This window comes from Oncorhynchus keta, chromosome 29 (genome assembly GCF_023373465.1).
Source record: "Oncorhynchus keta strain PuntledgeMale-10-30-2019 chromosome 29, Oket_V2, whole genome shotgun sequence".
Classification (NCBI taxonomy): Eukaryota; Metazoa; Chordata; class Actinopteri; order Salmoniformes; family Salmonidae; genus Oncorhynchus; species Oncorhynchus keta.
Window position 1 is genome coordinate 22,755,598 of NC_068449.1, and position 17,103 is coordinate 22,772,700.

Here is a 17,103-nt window from a genome sequence, read left to right on the forward strand (position 1 = left end):
GTAGGTGCACTTGATTGAGCCCCCTCCGCACGCCGGGCGGGCGTGTGCAATTTTTATTACCATTCCATCCATTCTACAATGTTAACTCTGCTCACCCGGGGCAATCACCCAATGCTGCATTAATTTCTTTGGCATTTACCGTGAGAACAATATTATTATTTGAAGTGAAGCAAGATCAGTGCGTTTATTCAATAACTTTTGTGTACTGCCTGTCTTTGTTTTCAAAGGGTATGCAGTTTGGTCTCATAGACTAGATGTAACATAGTAAACGTATATCTGGGATGCTTTAACTGCTATGATATGTTACGTTTGGTATGGTTACTTAAGGCAGGGTGGTTGGTGGGTGGATGGGTGGACGTATAACAGAAGGTTGTGAGTTCAAATCTCATCATGGACAACTTTATAATTTTTTTGCTAATTAGCAACTTTCCAACTACTTACTACTTTTTAGCTACTTTGTAACTAAACTCAGCAAAAAAAGAAATGTCCCTTTTTCAGGACCCAGTCTTTCAAAGATAATTCGTAAAAATCCAAATAACTTCACAGATCTTCATTGCAAAGGGTTTAAACACTGTTTGTTTCCCATGCTTGTTCAATGAACCATAAACAATTAATGAACATACACCTGTGGAACGGTCGTTAAGACACTAACAGCTTACAGATAGTAGACAATGAAGGTCACAGTTATGAAAACTTAGGACACTAAAGAGTCCTTTCCACTGACTCTGAAAAACACCAAAAGAAATATGCCCAAGGTCCCTGATCATCTGCGTGAACGTGCCTTAGGGATGCTGCGAGGAGGCATGAGGACTGCAGATGTGGCCAGGGCAATAAATTGCAATGTCCTTACTGTGAGATGCCTAAGACAGCGCTACAGGGAGACAGGATGGACAGCTGATCGTCCTCGCAGTGGCAGACCACGTGTAACAACACCTGCACAGGATCGGTACATCCTAACATCACACATGCGGGACAGGTACAGGATGGCAATAATAACTGCCCAAGTTACACCAGGAATGCACAATCCCCCCATCAAAATGCTCTGAGAGGCTACATTCTGTGACCTTCACTTCAGCACCCACCGTGTGGACAGCGACTTTATAAAAAGTAGGAGCTGAGAGGATGGCGAGTTAATAAAGTAGAATACCTGAACGCATGTTTTATCTTAAAAAAAACATGCAGTTGGTGAATATGTAATACAGTTCATTTTTTAAATGTCAATTTTTATGACAACAACATAATTTATAGTCTCCTAAACACGAATGTAGACCTTCTTTCTGTTGGTTAAAGCCTATGCATGGATAGAGGAACTACTGTTAAAATGTTAAAGAAATGTGCAAAAGGGTAAAATATTCAACGGCGCCTACTTGGATTGACAGCTGTCAAAAGCTTCCTTGTATTGTCTACACACCATTGGTTAGCCAGGGTTAGAGCCATTGGTTAAAGTGCATTCTTTAGGGGCTGACGTTTATCCCTTTCTAATGATTGTCATTGGTCCATGAATATCCCTTCAAACGCTAAATAGATATTCGGGGATGTGATTGGACAGATAGTTGATCAATCACAAATGTAGATCACATTTTGGGGCGGTGCGTGTAAATAAACGCGAATACTCCATCTTATAGGATTTGACTAGAGCTTCGACCTGTCTCGAGCGGGAAGAAGAGATAGATATTTGCTTTTTACTATGAAAAGAACTGTATAGTTAACTATTTTTAATTAGAGATACGCATATTATCAAAGTAAACCTAGATTTAGTGAGACAATTATGCACATGGAACACAAATGCCCGCTATAACCGCTTGTACCGGATACAATGCATTTTCAGTGGAACTAAGAGATATGGGATTGAATGAAATCCTTCTCGGTGAATGAAGAAATATCAAATACTCGAGACAGAGAAGAAGTACGGACATGGCTGACAGGACCGCTCCGAATTGTCACCTGCGACTAGAATGGGTTTACGGGTATCGGGGACATCAGTGCCGCAACAACCTGTACTACACAGCTGCCAAGGAAATTGTCTACTTCGTCGCCGGTGTGGGAGTAGTGTATAACACACGGGAACACAAGCAAAAATTTTACTTGGGCCACAACGATGACATAATCAGGTAATCGCACTTGCAGGAACTCATTCATTCACAGATATACCGAGATACAAAATATAACACGAGGAGGTAGCATCAATAAAAACACTAAACTGATCAAGTTTCTATTTCTGGCGAGGATATACTTTGCCTACAAGTCTATATTGAATCGAGGTTATGACTTGTAATATATAACTATACAGTTTCAACGAGTCAAAATGATATAGTTTGTGAAAACATCACACTGAGCTCAACTTGTGAGCTAACCGCCTTTCAGCACCTACTGGATGGACAGCAACTTCATTAAAAGTAGAGGCTTGGGTGGGAGTAATGATGTAATAATTTTGTTTTGAAAAGATGCAGTTACTGTATCATATCTGATACAATACACTCTTAGAAAAATGGTTTCTAAAATGGTTCTGCAGCTCTCCCCATAGGAGAACCCTTTTTGGTTCCAGGTAGAACTCTTTTGGGTTCTATGTAGAACCCTCTGTGGAAAGGGTTCTACATGGAACCCAAAAGGCTCTACCTGGAACTAAAAGGGGTTCTTCAAAGGGTCCTCCTATGGGGAGGTGAGACATTTTATCTCATGATCCTAAACTGGATTTATTTTGCATAACTTATGGCATTTGAGGTAATTTTTTTGCTGTATGTGGACACCTGTTCGTCGAACATCTCATTCAAAAATCAGGCATTAATATGGAGTTGGTTCCCCTTTGCTGCTATAACATCTTCCACTCTTCTGGGAAGGATTTCCACTAGATGTTGGAACATTGCTGCGGGGACTTGCTTCCATTCAGCCACAAGAGCATTAGCGAGGTCGGGCGCTGATGTTGGATGATGAGGCCTGGCTCGCAGGCGGCGTTCCATTTCATCCCAAAGGTGTTCGATGGGGTTGAGGTCAGGGCTCAGAGCAGGCCAGTCAATTTCTTCCACACCAATCTCGACAAACCATTTCTGTATGAACCTCTCATTGTGCATTTGTTTTTTTTAAACCTTTATTTAACTAGGCAAGTCAGTTAAAACCTGTTGTGACTAGGGGGCAGTATTTTCATTTTTGAAAAAATAACGTACCCAAAGTAAACGGGATATTTTGTCAGGACAAGATGCTAGAATATGAATATAATTGACAGCTTAGGATAGAAAACACTCTAAAGTTTCCAAAACTGTAAAAATATTGTCTGTGAGTATAACAGAACTGATATTGCAGGCGAAAGCCTGAGAAAAATCAAATCCGGAAGTGCCTCGTGTTATGAAAGCTCTGCGTTCCAATGCGTCCCTATTGAGCAGTGAATGGGCTATCAACCAGATTACTTTTTCTACGTATTCCCCAAGGTGTCTACAGCATTGTGACGTAGTTTTACGCATTAATGTTGAAGAATACCCGTAAGTGGCTACATTGTGTAAGTGGTCACCTGATGGCTCTCAGAGTGACTCTCGCGTAAAATACAGAGGTAGCCATTTTTCCAATCGGTCCTACTGAAAAACCAATTGTCCCGGTGGATATATTATCAAATAGATATTTGAAAAACACCTTGAAGATTGATTATAAACAACATTTGCCATGTTTCTGTTGATATTATGGAGCTAATTAGGAATATTTTTCGGCGTTTTCGTGACCCTAATTTCCGGTCGATTTCTCAGCCAAACGTGAAGAACAAACGGAGCTATTTCGCCTACAAAAATAATATTTTTGGAAAAAATGAACATTGGCTATCTAACTGGGAGTCTCGTGAGTGAAAACATCCGAAGCTCATCAAAGGTAAACAATTTAATTTGATTGCTTTTCTGATTTCCGTGACCAAGTTACCTGCTGCTAGCTGGACAAAATGCTATGCTGGGCTATCGATCAATTTACACAAATGCTTGTCTAGCTTTGGCTGTAAAGCATATTTTGAAAATCTGAGACGACAGGATGATTAACAAAAGGCTAAGCTGTGTCTCAGTATATTTCACTTGTAGGATTAGGATTATTTTCTAGTAATATTTATGTCCGTTGCGTTATGCTAATTAGTGTCAGTCGATGATTACGCTCCCGGATCCGGGATGGGGAGTATCAAGAGTTAAGAACAAATTCTTACATGGCGGCATTGTCGTGTTAAAATAGGAAAGGGCCTTCCCCAAACTGTTGCCACAAAGATGGAAGCACAGAATCATCTAGAATGTAATTGAATGCTGTAGCGTTAAGATTTCCCTTCACTGGAACTAAGGGGTTTAGCCTGAACCATAAAAAACAGCCCCAGACCATTATTCCTCCTCCATCAAACTTTACAGTTGGCACTATGCATTCAGGCAGGTAGCATTCTCCTGGCATCGCCAAACCCAGATTCGTCCGTCAGACTGCCAGATGGTGAAGAGTGATTTATCACTCCAGAGAACATGTTTCCACTGCTCGAGAGTCCAATGGCGGCGAGCTTTAGCCCCCTCCAGCCGGCGCTTGGCATTGTGCATGGTGATCTTAGACTTGTGTCTGGGCTGCTTGGTCATGGAAACCTATTTCATGAAGCTCCCTACGATCAGTTATTGTGCTGATGTTGCTTCCAGAGGCAGTTTGGAACTTGGTAGTGAGTGTTATGACCAAGGACAGACAATTTTTATGCACTCGGAGGTCCTGTTCTGTAAGCTTGTGTGGTCTACCACATTGCGGCTGAGCCGCTGTTGCTCCTAGATGTTTCTACTTCACAATAACAGCACACAGTTGACCAGGGCAGCTCTAGCAAGGCAGAAATTTGACCAACTGACTAGTTGGAAAGGTAGCATCCTATGTTGGTGCCACGTTGAAAGCCACTGAGCTTTTCAGTAAGGCCATTCTACTATCAATGTTTGTCTATGGAGATTGCATGGCTGTGTGCTCGATGTTATACACCTGTCAGCAATGGGTGTGGCTGAAATAGCCAAATACACTAATTTGAATGGGTGTCCACATACTTTTGTCTATATAGTGCATTTCTTTCTAGTCATAGTGGAACGTGAAATACAGTAACTCCACTCTGCATTCACTATTCCACCCTTAAAACCCATGATTACTGCACAGCGACCCATCATAACTGTCAGGATGAAAGGGAATGGATGGACTTGAAGGTCTTTCAGGGAATGTTTGAAACACTTTAGTCTGCGATTCGCAAATAGATATTTTTGATGGTGGGTCAGGTAAACTTGAATAGACACAGAGACCCACATCCCTATGATCGTTCCAATCATTCACGTCAATGGGGAGGAACTCAGCCAACCTCTTGAGGAAATATTCTTTCTTATAATATTATAATTACCCCTCTTTCACTTCTAGGGGAAAAACTGCGGCAGCTTGCTCCTTACAATGAATGACCATGTACTGAATGACCTGTGTCCACTGCTCCAGTGGCTGTGTTGTCATTGTGTGGGTTGGCCTGGAGATGACTAGGATTATATACTGTAGTGTCGTTAGTCAGCTGTTCTGCTGCTCCATTATTCATTGGTCAACAGAGAGACAGACCTTGCCTTGCCTTCTGTGTGAAGTGCTTCAGTTCAAATGCCGTGAGGAGTAATATAATAATATAATATATGCCATTTTAGCACACACTTTTATCCAAAGCTACTTACAGTCATGCATGCATACATTTTACTTATGGATGGTCCCGGGAATTGGACCCACTATCCTGAATTTGCAAGCACCATACTCTACCAACTGAGCTACAGAGGAGTTGATCCATCTCATATTACATATCAGAAGCATATGTGTAGTGGAGGTAATTCGGTGCCATGTCTGAGACCTGAAGACTTGTGTTGGCTCGCCATGCTAATGTTTAGACTTTAGCTTGGTGAGCTAATACAATCACGGGGTGTGCAGATAACTGTGTTTTGGTTGCCTCAGAGGTGAGGGCTCAGGGGAAGCAATGTCGAGCAGACACAGAAGACAGAACTGCAGCTGTTGGCGGGCGGCTCTCTCTAACATTGCACGAAGCCATGTGGAAGATGCAGACTCCTCAAATAGCATTGGGAGTCATCTCCTTCCTCACTGTGCCGTGTTTTCATTTTCTACAGAAGAAACAGCCACAAGAGAGACAGGTGAAGGGAGTCTAACTTTCATTACTTGAAGTCAGTCTGTGTTTAATTCAGACAGATTCAGACATGATTCAGTTCTTCTGTTTGTTTGTGTTGTAACTACTGTATGTTTATATTTGTTAGTGTTTTGTGTGCTGGATGAATTAATTGCTCACTCTCCTGATGTTATCTTGCCCTGTGGCGTCCTCTGTCTGCCGGTTTCCCAGTCTGACTGACTGACTGAGGAGAGCTAGCTAATGTTTTCAAACATGAATGACAGGCCATTTCATTGGACTGACTGTGACCCTTGTTCACTCTCACTGAGTCGCACCCAGCATAGTACTTTGTGGTACCGTCTTGTCTATCCACTCCAGGATAAGTGTTATCTGTCCTCTAACGCAGTGGTTCTCAAACCTTTTATAGTCCCGTAACCCTTCAAACATTCAACCTTCAGCTGCGTACCCCCTCTAGCACCAGGGTCAGCGCACTTTCAAATGTTTTTTTTGCCATCATTGTAAGCCTGCCACACACACACTATACAATACATTTATTAAACATAAGAATGATTGTTAGTTTTTGTCATTACCAGGCTCGTGGGAAGTGACATAGAGCTCATATAGGACCAGGGCACAAATAATATAATAATCAATAATTTTGCTTTTTATTTACCCATCTTACATATAAAAACTTATTTGGTCATCAAAAATTGTGAATAACTCACCACAGGTTAATGAGAAGGGTGTGCTTGAAAGGATGCACATACCTCTGCAATGTTGGGTTGTATTGGAGTGAGTCTCAGTCTTAAATATATTTTCCACACACAGTCTGTGCCTGTATTTAGTTCTCATGCTAGTGAGGGCCGAGAATCCACCCTCACATAGGTACGTGGTTGCAAAGGGCATCAGTGTCTTAACAGCGCAATTTGCCAAGGCAAGAAACTCTGAGTGCAGACCTATCCAGAAATCTAGCAGTGGCTTCTGATTAATAAATTCAATTCTCACAGAACCGCTTATTGCAATTTCGATGAGGTTCTCTTGTTCAGATATCGGTAATTGGACTGGAGGCAGGGCTTGAGAGGGATAACGAATCCAGTTGTTTGTGTCATCCATTTTCGGGTGCGCTTAATTGCGCACCCAGCTGACTCAGGTGCTTCGCTATATCACATTTAACATTGTCCGTAACTTTGAGTTAATTTGCACACCAAAAATTATACAATGATGGAAAGACCTGTGTGTTGTCCTTGTTAATGCAGACAGAAAAGAGCTTCAACTTCTTAATCATAGCCTCAATTTTGTCCCACACATTGAATATAGTTGTGGAGAGTTCCTGTAATCCTAGATTCAAATCATTCAGGTGAGATAAAACATCACCCAGATAGGCCAGTCGTGTGAGAAATTCGTCATCAACGAAGCGGTCAGACAAGTGAAAATGATGGTCAGTAAAGAGAACTTTAAGCTCGTCTTTCAATTTTAAAAAATGTGCCAATACTTTGCCCCTTGATAACCAGCGCACTTCTGTATGTTGTAAAAGCGTTACATGGTCGCTGCCCATGTCAATGCATAATGCAGAAAATACACAACAGTTCAGGGGCCTTGCTTTAACGAAGTTAACCATTTTCACTATCGTGTCCAAAACATTTTTTAAGCTGTCAGGCATTCCCTTGGCAGCCGGAGCAACTGCTTGCGCGTGCGTTACCACTCCACTATGTCTTCCTGTCATGGCTTTTGTGCCATCAGTACAGATACCAACACATCTTGACCACCAAAGTCCATTTGATGTCACAAAGCTGTCCAGTACTTTAAAAATATCCTCTCCTGTTGTCCTGGTTTCCAGAAGAGGATGACTTCCTTAATTATCCCACCGTAAATGTAACAGACATTTACCAGGAGTTGTGCCAGGCCCGCCACGTCTGTTGACTCATCCAGCTGTAACGCATGTAACTGGCTTGTATGCGAAGCAGTAATTGTTTCAAAACATCTCCTGCCATGTCACTGATGCATTGTGAAACAGTGTTGTTTGATGAAGGCATTGTCTGTATAGTTTTGTTTGCATGTTCCCCCAGCACTGTCCCAGCCATATCTGTGACAGCAGGAACAATTAAGCACAGGGTTGGCATCATCATGTTGTGGGGGTGCTTTGCTGCAGGAGGGACTGGTGCACTTCACAAAATAGATAGCATCGTTAGGTAGGTAAATTATGTGGATATCAGTCAGGAAGTTAAAGCTTGGTTGCAAATGGGTCTTCCAAATGGACAATGACACCAAGCATACTTCCAAAGTTGTGGCAAAATGGCTTAAGTACAACAAAGTCAAGGTATTGGAGTGGCCATCACAAAGCCCTGACCTCAATCCTATAGAACATTTGTGGGCAGAACTGAAAAAGTGTGTGGGAGCATTGAGGCCTACAAACCTGACTCAGTTACACCAGCTCTGTCAGGAGGAATGGGCCAAAATTCACCCAACTTATTGTGGGAAGCTTGTGGAAGGCTACCTGAAATGTTTGACCCAAGTTAAAACATTTAAAGGCAATGCTACCAATTACTAATTGAGTGTTTGTAAACTTCTGACCCACTGGGAATGTGATGAAAGAAATAGAAGCTGAAATAAATCCTTCTCTCTACTATTATTCTGACATTTCACATTCTTAAAATCCTAACTGACCTATATATACATCTTTAATATATTTTTTAAAATGTGAATCACATTTTTATTATGCTTACCCCAGTTTGGGAATAACTTCTCTAACATAACTAGACTGTAAAGAAAAATCTAGTTGTTTCAACACATTTTTATTAATTAGCTGGATACTATACCGAACAAGAATATAAACACACATGTAAAGTGTTGGTACCATGTTTCATGGCCAAGCCACCCGGACAGCTGATGAAACAGAAATATTGATGTCTGTAATAAGGCCCTTTTGTGGGGAAAAACTCATGCTGATTGGTTGGGCCTGGCTCCCCAGTGGTTGGGCCTATGCCCTCCCAGGCCCACCCATGGCAGTGCCCCTGCCCAGTCATGTGAAATCCATAGGTAAGGGCCGAATTAATTTATTTCAATTGACTGATTTCCTCATCTGAGCTGTAACTCAGTAAAATATTTTAAATTGTTGCATGTTGGGTTTATATATTTTTTTCAGTATAGTTTATTCAACTTTTCAGTGTTACCTGAACTAAAAGAAATATAGTTGGCCCAAACTTAGCTCCAACTTGAGAAAGTGTAGGCAAAAATTCAGTCAATTTAAAATGTTTGCTAAACTTGCTTAATATCTTTATTCAACTATAAATTATTAGGGAATCATACCTAAAAACATCTCCCACGGACACACACACACACGCTAAACTGAATTACAAGCAGATGTGTTCAAAGATAAAGACAGGTTGGTGGTGTAATCCCCTAAAGTGATTCTTGAAGAAGGTGAACTATAGCACAAGGCATGGAGAGGAATTTCAAGCCAGGAATGGATTTTTCCGGGGTTCATCAGAGCACCCGTTGCAGTCACTGAAATAGTAAACACACTAGAGTTGGATCTCTTTCAGAGTGAAGGAGAGGAATTTAAAGGGCCGTGTTGGCAGGATTAGATTACATCCGATGGGAGTGACATGTTAGCACAGAGCAGTATGGGGGAGGGGTGGGCAAGCATTGTGTCTCAGTCAGCCACACAATATTTATCAGAGGCAAGCTCTCCTCTCTCGATTATTCTACCCCTTTCTCACTATCCCACTCCACTTCATCACTCACTATTACTTGCTCTCTCTCTCTCTCTCTCTCTCTCTCTGGCTGTCATTCTTCCTCTCTCTTTCTCTCTACCTTGCTCTTCATTCATACTCTATCTGTGCTCTGTGTGGCCATCTACCATGTGTATTCACTCATTTCTAATGTGATCCGTAACCTGTTACACTTGTGCCCTTATACGGGTTGAAATTGGCAGATTTGGACACTGATAAGCTCCTAAATTGGAATGCAGCGGTTGTACAGTAACATGCTATACACAATGTCAGATCTCAGGGTCTCCGCTTCACAGCTCTGTATGGGTTTCGACTGACAGATTTCTGAACTTGAGCTGAACAAGAAGTTGCCCCCATCAATTGGTCAACTTTTGAAAGTTGACGATATTTTGATAATTATAATAAATACCGATTTGATGTCATACAAGCAAGCCAAACACCTGTGAATCCAAGTGTGCACTTCACATGTCATAAAACTCATGTCATATACAGGGTCAATGTTTATGATCACTATGTTTTATGTACAGTTACAAGATGACATGACGTCACACCCTGGGTTATCCTGAACAGAATGAGCCTACTTTGTTGTATTGTGAGGAACATTTTCTGTGGACCACACATCTGAATGCATTCATAGCTCTTCTATGAGCACCAAAATGACCATCTGCTTCTTTGAATTGCCTTGTGAAAGCCTAATACTGTAAGATCGTATTTTGTAATGTAGCTATTCATATTGGCAATAGAGCAACCTTTCAAATGATGCCCACCTGACCCAGATTGCGATTTATAATGGACTGTATCTGGATTGCGTAAGCAACACCAGTAATTGTGTGAAGGCAGGGATAAAGGAATGTGTTCCAATCAAAACAACTACAAGTTTGCTTGCTCTCCTCAACAGCACAACTAGGAGAGCTCAACGGCACCTTATAGTTGAAGACTCTTTGAGTAAAAAAAAAAGTGCATTGATATGACATAGTTTGGAGTGGTGTGTGGCCACTTGGAAACACGAGATAGACGTTTCACTCAAACCCTTGTAAAAAAAAAAATCGTTTTTTATGTTACATCTACCTCAAATTCTCCAAGAATATTCTTAGCATGTTACTGAATGTATCCAGAGTGTTTTCAGGTTTTCATTATGAACAAATGCGGGGAAAAGTACAGTAAATATTTGGATTCAGTCTTGTGTCAGGTGAACTCTTGTCTCCTCACCTTTAGTCTAATAATTATCCCATAATCTCCAAACTGTTCCCTTTTAATTGCTACCGTGGTTATGCATTTCTTCTGTGAGAAACGTTTCATTTTAGCCCTATTCATATAGGCCAATTCGCACGATTCTAAGGGTTCATCTGTGTTGATTCGTGATGCTCTTTATTCTGATGAGAAGGTGCTGCAGGACTACTTGGCTCTTTCTGAGGATGTGTAGGATTTCTAGTCATTCTGAGCAATGACTAGCTATTCACTCTCATCTTGCCTCATTTCTCTGTTCCACCAACAATAGGATCTACTGTATTTCAGCGCTTCTTGAACCCATTATCTTATTAGCAGGAGCTTGCAACTCTCAACTTCGGGTGAGGCTGCTGCCTTTTTTGGAGCTTTAGCTTGAAAGCAGGAATGCCTGACACATCTGTCTGATTTCAGATGTGTTGTCCTTGTGATGGATGTGGTGAGATTGAAGTGATTATGATCACACAGTCATATTTGAGGTTATAGAGAAGTAGTTGTGCAGTACAAATGTAATGTGTCATTTTTATCAGGATAGGTGTGCTATGCATATAGTATGTATATAAAACAACACATAGGTTCCATAACGTCTGCTTCCAACTCACACCCTCAAATACGTAGATCCCCTGAACGCAGCTCACTCTCCAGATCCCAATCACCTGAATTCTAATCACCTGTTCACACACCTGTATGTCATTATCACACACTATTTAGTTCAGTTTTTTGCACCCCATCACTGTGTGGTATTTCAGAGCTATGTTTTTCGCCACCTGTGTATGATAGTTTTTGCCTGCCTCACTAATGACGCCTATTCCTTGCCTGTACTTTAGCCTATTGGATTTCCTGTTATCTACCTATTACCCTGATCTCCTGGACGACGTCACTAGCCTTTTCCCTGCCTGTACTGTTGCCCTTTTGGACCCCCTGTGTATGACCTTCTGCCTGCCCCTGGACACAGCTACCTGCCTCCTCCTGAGGTCCTTTTCAACAAACACCTGCTGCGCCCTGTGCTTGAAACCATCTCTCTGTCTCCCCTCGTGTTCATTACAGCTTCAGCACATATGGTACACACACTATGTGGGTGAAGTCATGCGTATGTGCTTGAGCCTATTACGGTGATGCTAATAGCTGGGGACAAGCCATTTTCTCTTACTGGTTTTCCAGCACACACTCTTCAGGTTGGCTATCCATTTCTGTATCCTGGCTGGTGCACCCCTGTTCAAAATCCCAATGCCTACGCTAGTACTACAGTCATCCATTATTTTATTATCCAAAGCTGCTTGTCTTGGATAGTGCTGCTACAAAGCTCAAGTATTTTCAACCCCCCCATACTGGCATCCCTCTTCGAGCACACACACACACATGCATACATACATAATTAAATACTTGTCATCATAGTATCTGATTTTGATGCATGACTGCACAAGAGAAAAGCTTCGGAAGTTGAGTGTTATTTTCAGGTGCTTTGTGTGGATTGACAGGTCTGAGGCTGTTGGTGGGACAATGCCATTGTGCACTCTAAAGAGCATGTCTGTCTAGTCCAATTAAGATCCTCCAGAATGCTGGACTGTTTATTTAGAAAATAGCATGATCCAGCGTCTTACCCAAACTACACCAAGCTGTGGAAAAAGAACAATGTAAATATAAACTGTGTTTTGAGGTGTTGTCTTGAGTTTGTGCCACAAGCTGTGATCTCAATCAATAGGAAATACTAAATTTTGCCTCTTTTTTCAAATGTATACTTTAGAGCAGCCTCGCCACAAGACAGACAAGTGCAGTACATGGTGTATTATTGGCGAACGGATTAAACATGCTTTTTAGAAGCCAAGGAAGATAAATACTGACTTTTAAAAATGTACTAATCCTCCACTTCCTTATAATCCTGGACAAGAGCAGGCAAGGGGACTGCTCTTTCAGTGTGGATCAAACCTGACTTGGAAACTAACCAAGTAGTGATTAGTGGTGCGTGTGTGTGGGTGGCTGTGAAGCATCATATCTGTCGTTTTAATATACCTCAATAATCATTTTGTACTCTATCAATCAAGAGACAAATGTTTTATTTGATAAATACAATTTGCTTGAAGTAAACTACTAATGTAGGGGCCTGGATTCAAGAAAGATAGGTTGATGTAGTTGCTGATTTGACAGCATCATTTGTTAATTTATTAACCATGTCAATATAATTGAGCTGTCCCTAAGCAACAATAATTATTTGAGAGAAATGAATGAAGATGTATACAATTAGCAGACTTACTGTGTAATGAAACAAAACACATGTATGCACACTGTTCTTAAGTGAAAACCTTTTTCCTAATGAATGCCGAGCCTCCACTGATCAAACGCTTAAGTTAAATGATCCCTTGGCTGGCCCTGAATTATCTTTGACTCCTCCCATGCCGTAGCTCTGTGTCACCATGACGATCGGCCATCATCCATACCAAGTCCCTAAACCATTGTCACTATCCCTGGGGTTTACATTGCTTCCTCTCAACATGCCCTATTCACTTCCTCCATCCCAACAGTATAGCAGGTTCACCCAGCACCCACCTCAATGACTGCAGTTATCCAGCCCAACACGCCCGCCTGCCTTCCTCAACTCAGAGTGGTCTTGGCAAGTTGAAGCCAGCAACATCAAACAGCCATTTGTCAAACCAGAGCACTGCAGCACTACACTACCATCCAGCTCTGTCCATTATCTCATTAGTTGATAGAAATGCAATTGAAGCGGTGACGTTATTGTGCCGGAAGGACTGGGATGAGTTTTTCTATTGTACTGTCTGTAGTTGTTTGTCACATTATGTCAGTACATGAGAAGGAAAACTCTGAGAGGTTTGACTGTAAATTGACTAAGGAATACAACTGAATCTATGAGTCAAGAGATGCCCTATCTTTATAAACTAGTGGAACAGCCCTAGGGGCTGACTCCTGATTGATGTGGTGTTCCCCAGCTAACCTCTGCCTTCACAGGGTGGGTTGCAATTTGGCCTGTCCCATCTGTCCACAGCTATGTGGATAGAGTTGGGAGGAGGAGAGATTAATGCACCTGTCTCAACCCTGACTGTCACTGGTAATGGAAAACCAGTCTGGGACAGCCTTCACTGGCGTTGGGTCCCCCGTCTCCCCACACACTCTCCAGCTGCTCTGAGGAAAACACAGACCTCTGCTTGGGATTTCCTTAATAAGGACATTCCTCCACACTCAGATGTAGAAACGAAAGTCCCCTGTCCCTGCAGCTGAGGTTCTCTGAGTCTGTTGTGTGGAAAGACAGTGAGTCATAGTGCCATTTGGCTAGAGTAATGCAACCTCCCTGTAGGAAATGTAGAATTTCTGAATCACAATTGTTTTTTTCTGTCCCTGACCTTGAGTATTCAGGAATACAAGGCACAGTGTGATATTCAGAGCAGAGTTTGCAATCAGCAATGCAAAGCGCAATGTTTGCATTCAGAAATGTAAGGTACAATGTACAAAGGTTAATTCAAATCAAATCAGGCTTTATTTATACAGCACATTTCAGACATGGAATGCAATGCAATGTGCTTTACAGGAAACATCTAATAAAAAACTATTAAAATATAAGCTGAAATATTTACTACACAACAAACACGATAACAAACGAAAGAATGACAAACTGAACAACTTAAAAGGAAAAGCAAAGCTAAAAATATGTTTTAAGATCTCTTTTAAATATGTCCACAGTTTCGGCCCCCAGGTTCTCTGGCAGGCTATTCCAGAGGCTGGGTGCATAATAACTAAATGCTGCCTCTCCATGCCTCTTGGTCCTAGGCTTTGGGAACAATGTCCTTCTCTTTGTTTAATTTGTGTACTGAATAAAGCTGCTGAATGTATGGTATTAATATCAGTGTGCTGTTTATCTGATGACTACATCACACATTCCGTTTGAAAAGCATTTTCATGTGCTGTTCTCCTGTATCTCAAAGAGCACCAATCCTATTATCTTCCTCTGGCTACTATTTCTAGCTGCTTGGAGGTGATTATGTCATTCATACAAGAGGAGTTGAAAAGTGATGCCAGGCCGGATTGTGTTCCCAGAATTGGGAGGGGGAGAAAGGGGAGAGGGTGAGGGGTGAGAAAAACATTAAACACTGCCCTGTTTCTCAAGACTCTTAGCCCATCCCTGGCCTATCACTAACACAGCACCACAGCTGAATAGAGGAATTACACTAAAACCGTTTTAGATAAAACTATACAAAATATATTCACATCACCAAATAATTGATTAAACACACTGTTTTGCAATGAAGGTCTACAGTAGCCTCAACATCACTCTTTACGGTAGTACTATGGTGTAGCCGGAGGACAGCTAGCTTCCGTCCTCCTCTGGGTACACTGACTTCAATATAAAACCTAGGAGGCTCATGGTTCTCACCCCCTTCCATAGACTTACACAGTAATTATGACCGCTTCTTATTATCTTATTATGACAACCAACCTATCAGAGCTCTTGCAGCATGAATTGACATGTTGTCCACCTAATCAAAGGATCAGAGAACGATTCTAGTACTAAAAGCATAAGCTACAGCTAGCTAGCATTGCAGTGCATAAACTGTGGTGAGTAGTTCAAAGGGAGAGAAAGACAATAGTTTTTTTTCCAGTTTCAGTTTCACTTACTTAGCTAGCAAATGCATAGAGAGCTAATTTTGCCTACTCAAACAGGGGGATGCTATCTTAGCTACCTGTCTATGACTACCCAACACAACACTGGAACTCTTCCAACTCTTCCAATTTACTGACGGTAAATTGTAACGTTACTGCATGATTGTAGCAGGTTTACTAACATGTTAGTTCTATTAGCAATGTTGACTAGGAAGTTACTGTAGCTAATATGGTGACAACGATGTAGGCTGTGTGTAGTGGTTATGATATGGTTTGTCTTGGAAAGGTTTTTTGCCTGGTCACATAGAGCTGATGTGTTGTGCATTGAAATTCACAAGCGAAGGGAAAAGGTGAGAGGAGGAGAGTGTGTAGATGCGAGAAGGAATACAATGTAGCTGCTATGAAAGTGAACTGGGTTTATGGTTGATCATTCCGCCGATTCTGTTGAAAAATGTTTCTTAAACGGAAGCAAACGGAACGGGGATAAACATATATTTAATTTAATTTAACTACTCAAATCAGTTAAGAATCAATTCTTATTTACAATGAAGGCCTACCCCAGCCCAACCCTAACCCAGATAATGCTGGGCCAATTGTGCGCCGCCCAATCATGGCCGGTTGTGATACAGCTTGCAATCAAACCAGGGTCTGAAATGATCCCTCTAGCACTGAGACGCAGTGCCGTAGACTGCTGCGCTCTTCGGGATCCAATAGAAACTCTCATTTGCAACTGTTGGACTAATGATTACACCCTAGATCAGCTAGATGCAGGCAAGAGTGTGCAAGTCGGTATTGAATGTGTCACACAACATTTTCTCTCGACCTGTGTGCACCTACATTGTAAACGTTCATTCATAGGCGAGGTTGTAGCAACCGTATGATGGGTATAGGGAAAATTGAGTATCATGTAGTAACCTAAACCTGTCGCTGTTACATTGAAGTGGGTGAATGGAATATGAATGACAGTCATCCAATATGCTGTAATAGAAATAAGGCCAGGCTCATGAAAAAAAAGTACCAACCATCACTGATTTCCAGAGCTGTGACAGAGCGAGCAGAATAGTCGCAGGAGCACATTTCAAATGCAAATTGAGTGTCACAATAAAATATGAAAAATAATCTCCTGACACAGAGAAACCCGAGAAAACCGAGAACCGCCTGGTGCCTCCCCCCTCTGAGCTGACGGGAGTCAGCAGCATGCTGGTGCGGTAGATCTCTGGCCTGCTATCTGAATACAAAGATACAGGATTAGAAGTTGTTGAGTGCAGTTGGCAAAACAGGAGCCCTGATTATAATGTAGGGAGCTACATCGCACCATGAAATATATAACAGGACAAGGCAAGGGGAAGAATTGCCCAGTGAATCATTCAGCCCTGCCTGGAACGTGACTGGCGGCTGCTGGAAGGGGGATGCTACATACATCAGACGGCAGGC

The 17,103-nt window shown here is 41.8% G+C and overlaps 1 protein-coding gene across 3 annotated transcripts in view; it reads left to right on the forward strand.

The window, feature by feature from the left end:
• Nucleotides 1-1,632: 1,632 nt before the first annotated feature.
• Nucleotides 1,633-17,103, forward strand: part of LOC118362501 (echinoderm microtubule-associated protein-like 5) — a 64,499-nt gene continuing 49,028 nt past the window's right edge. For all 3 annotated transcript variants that reach the window (XR_008086208.1, XR_008086209.1, XM_052486212.1), the window contains exon 1: nucleotides 1,633-2,111. Coding sequence is in view for 1 of the 3 variants with exons in the window: in XM_052486212.1 (XP_052342172.1) it covers nucleotides 1,915-2,111 (197 nt within the window). In the remaining 2 variants the exon portion in view is untranslated. The remainder of the gene's footprint in view (nucleotides 2,112-17,103) is intronic.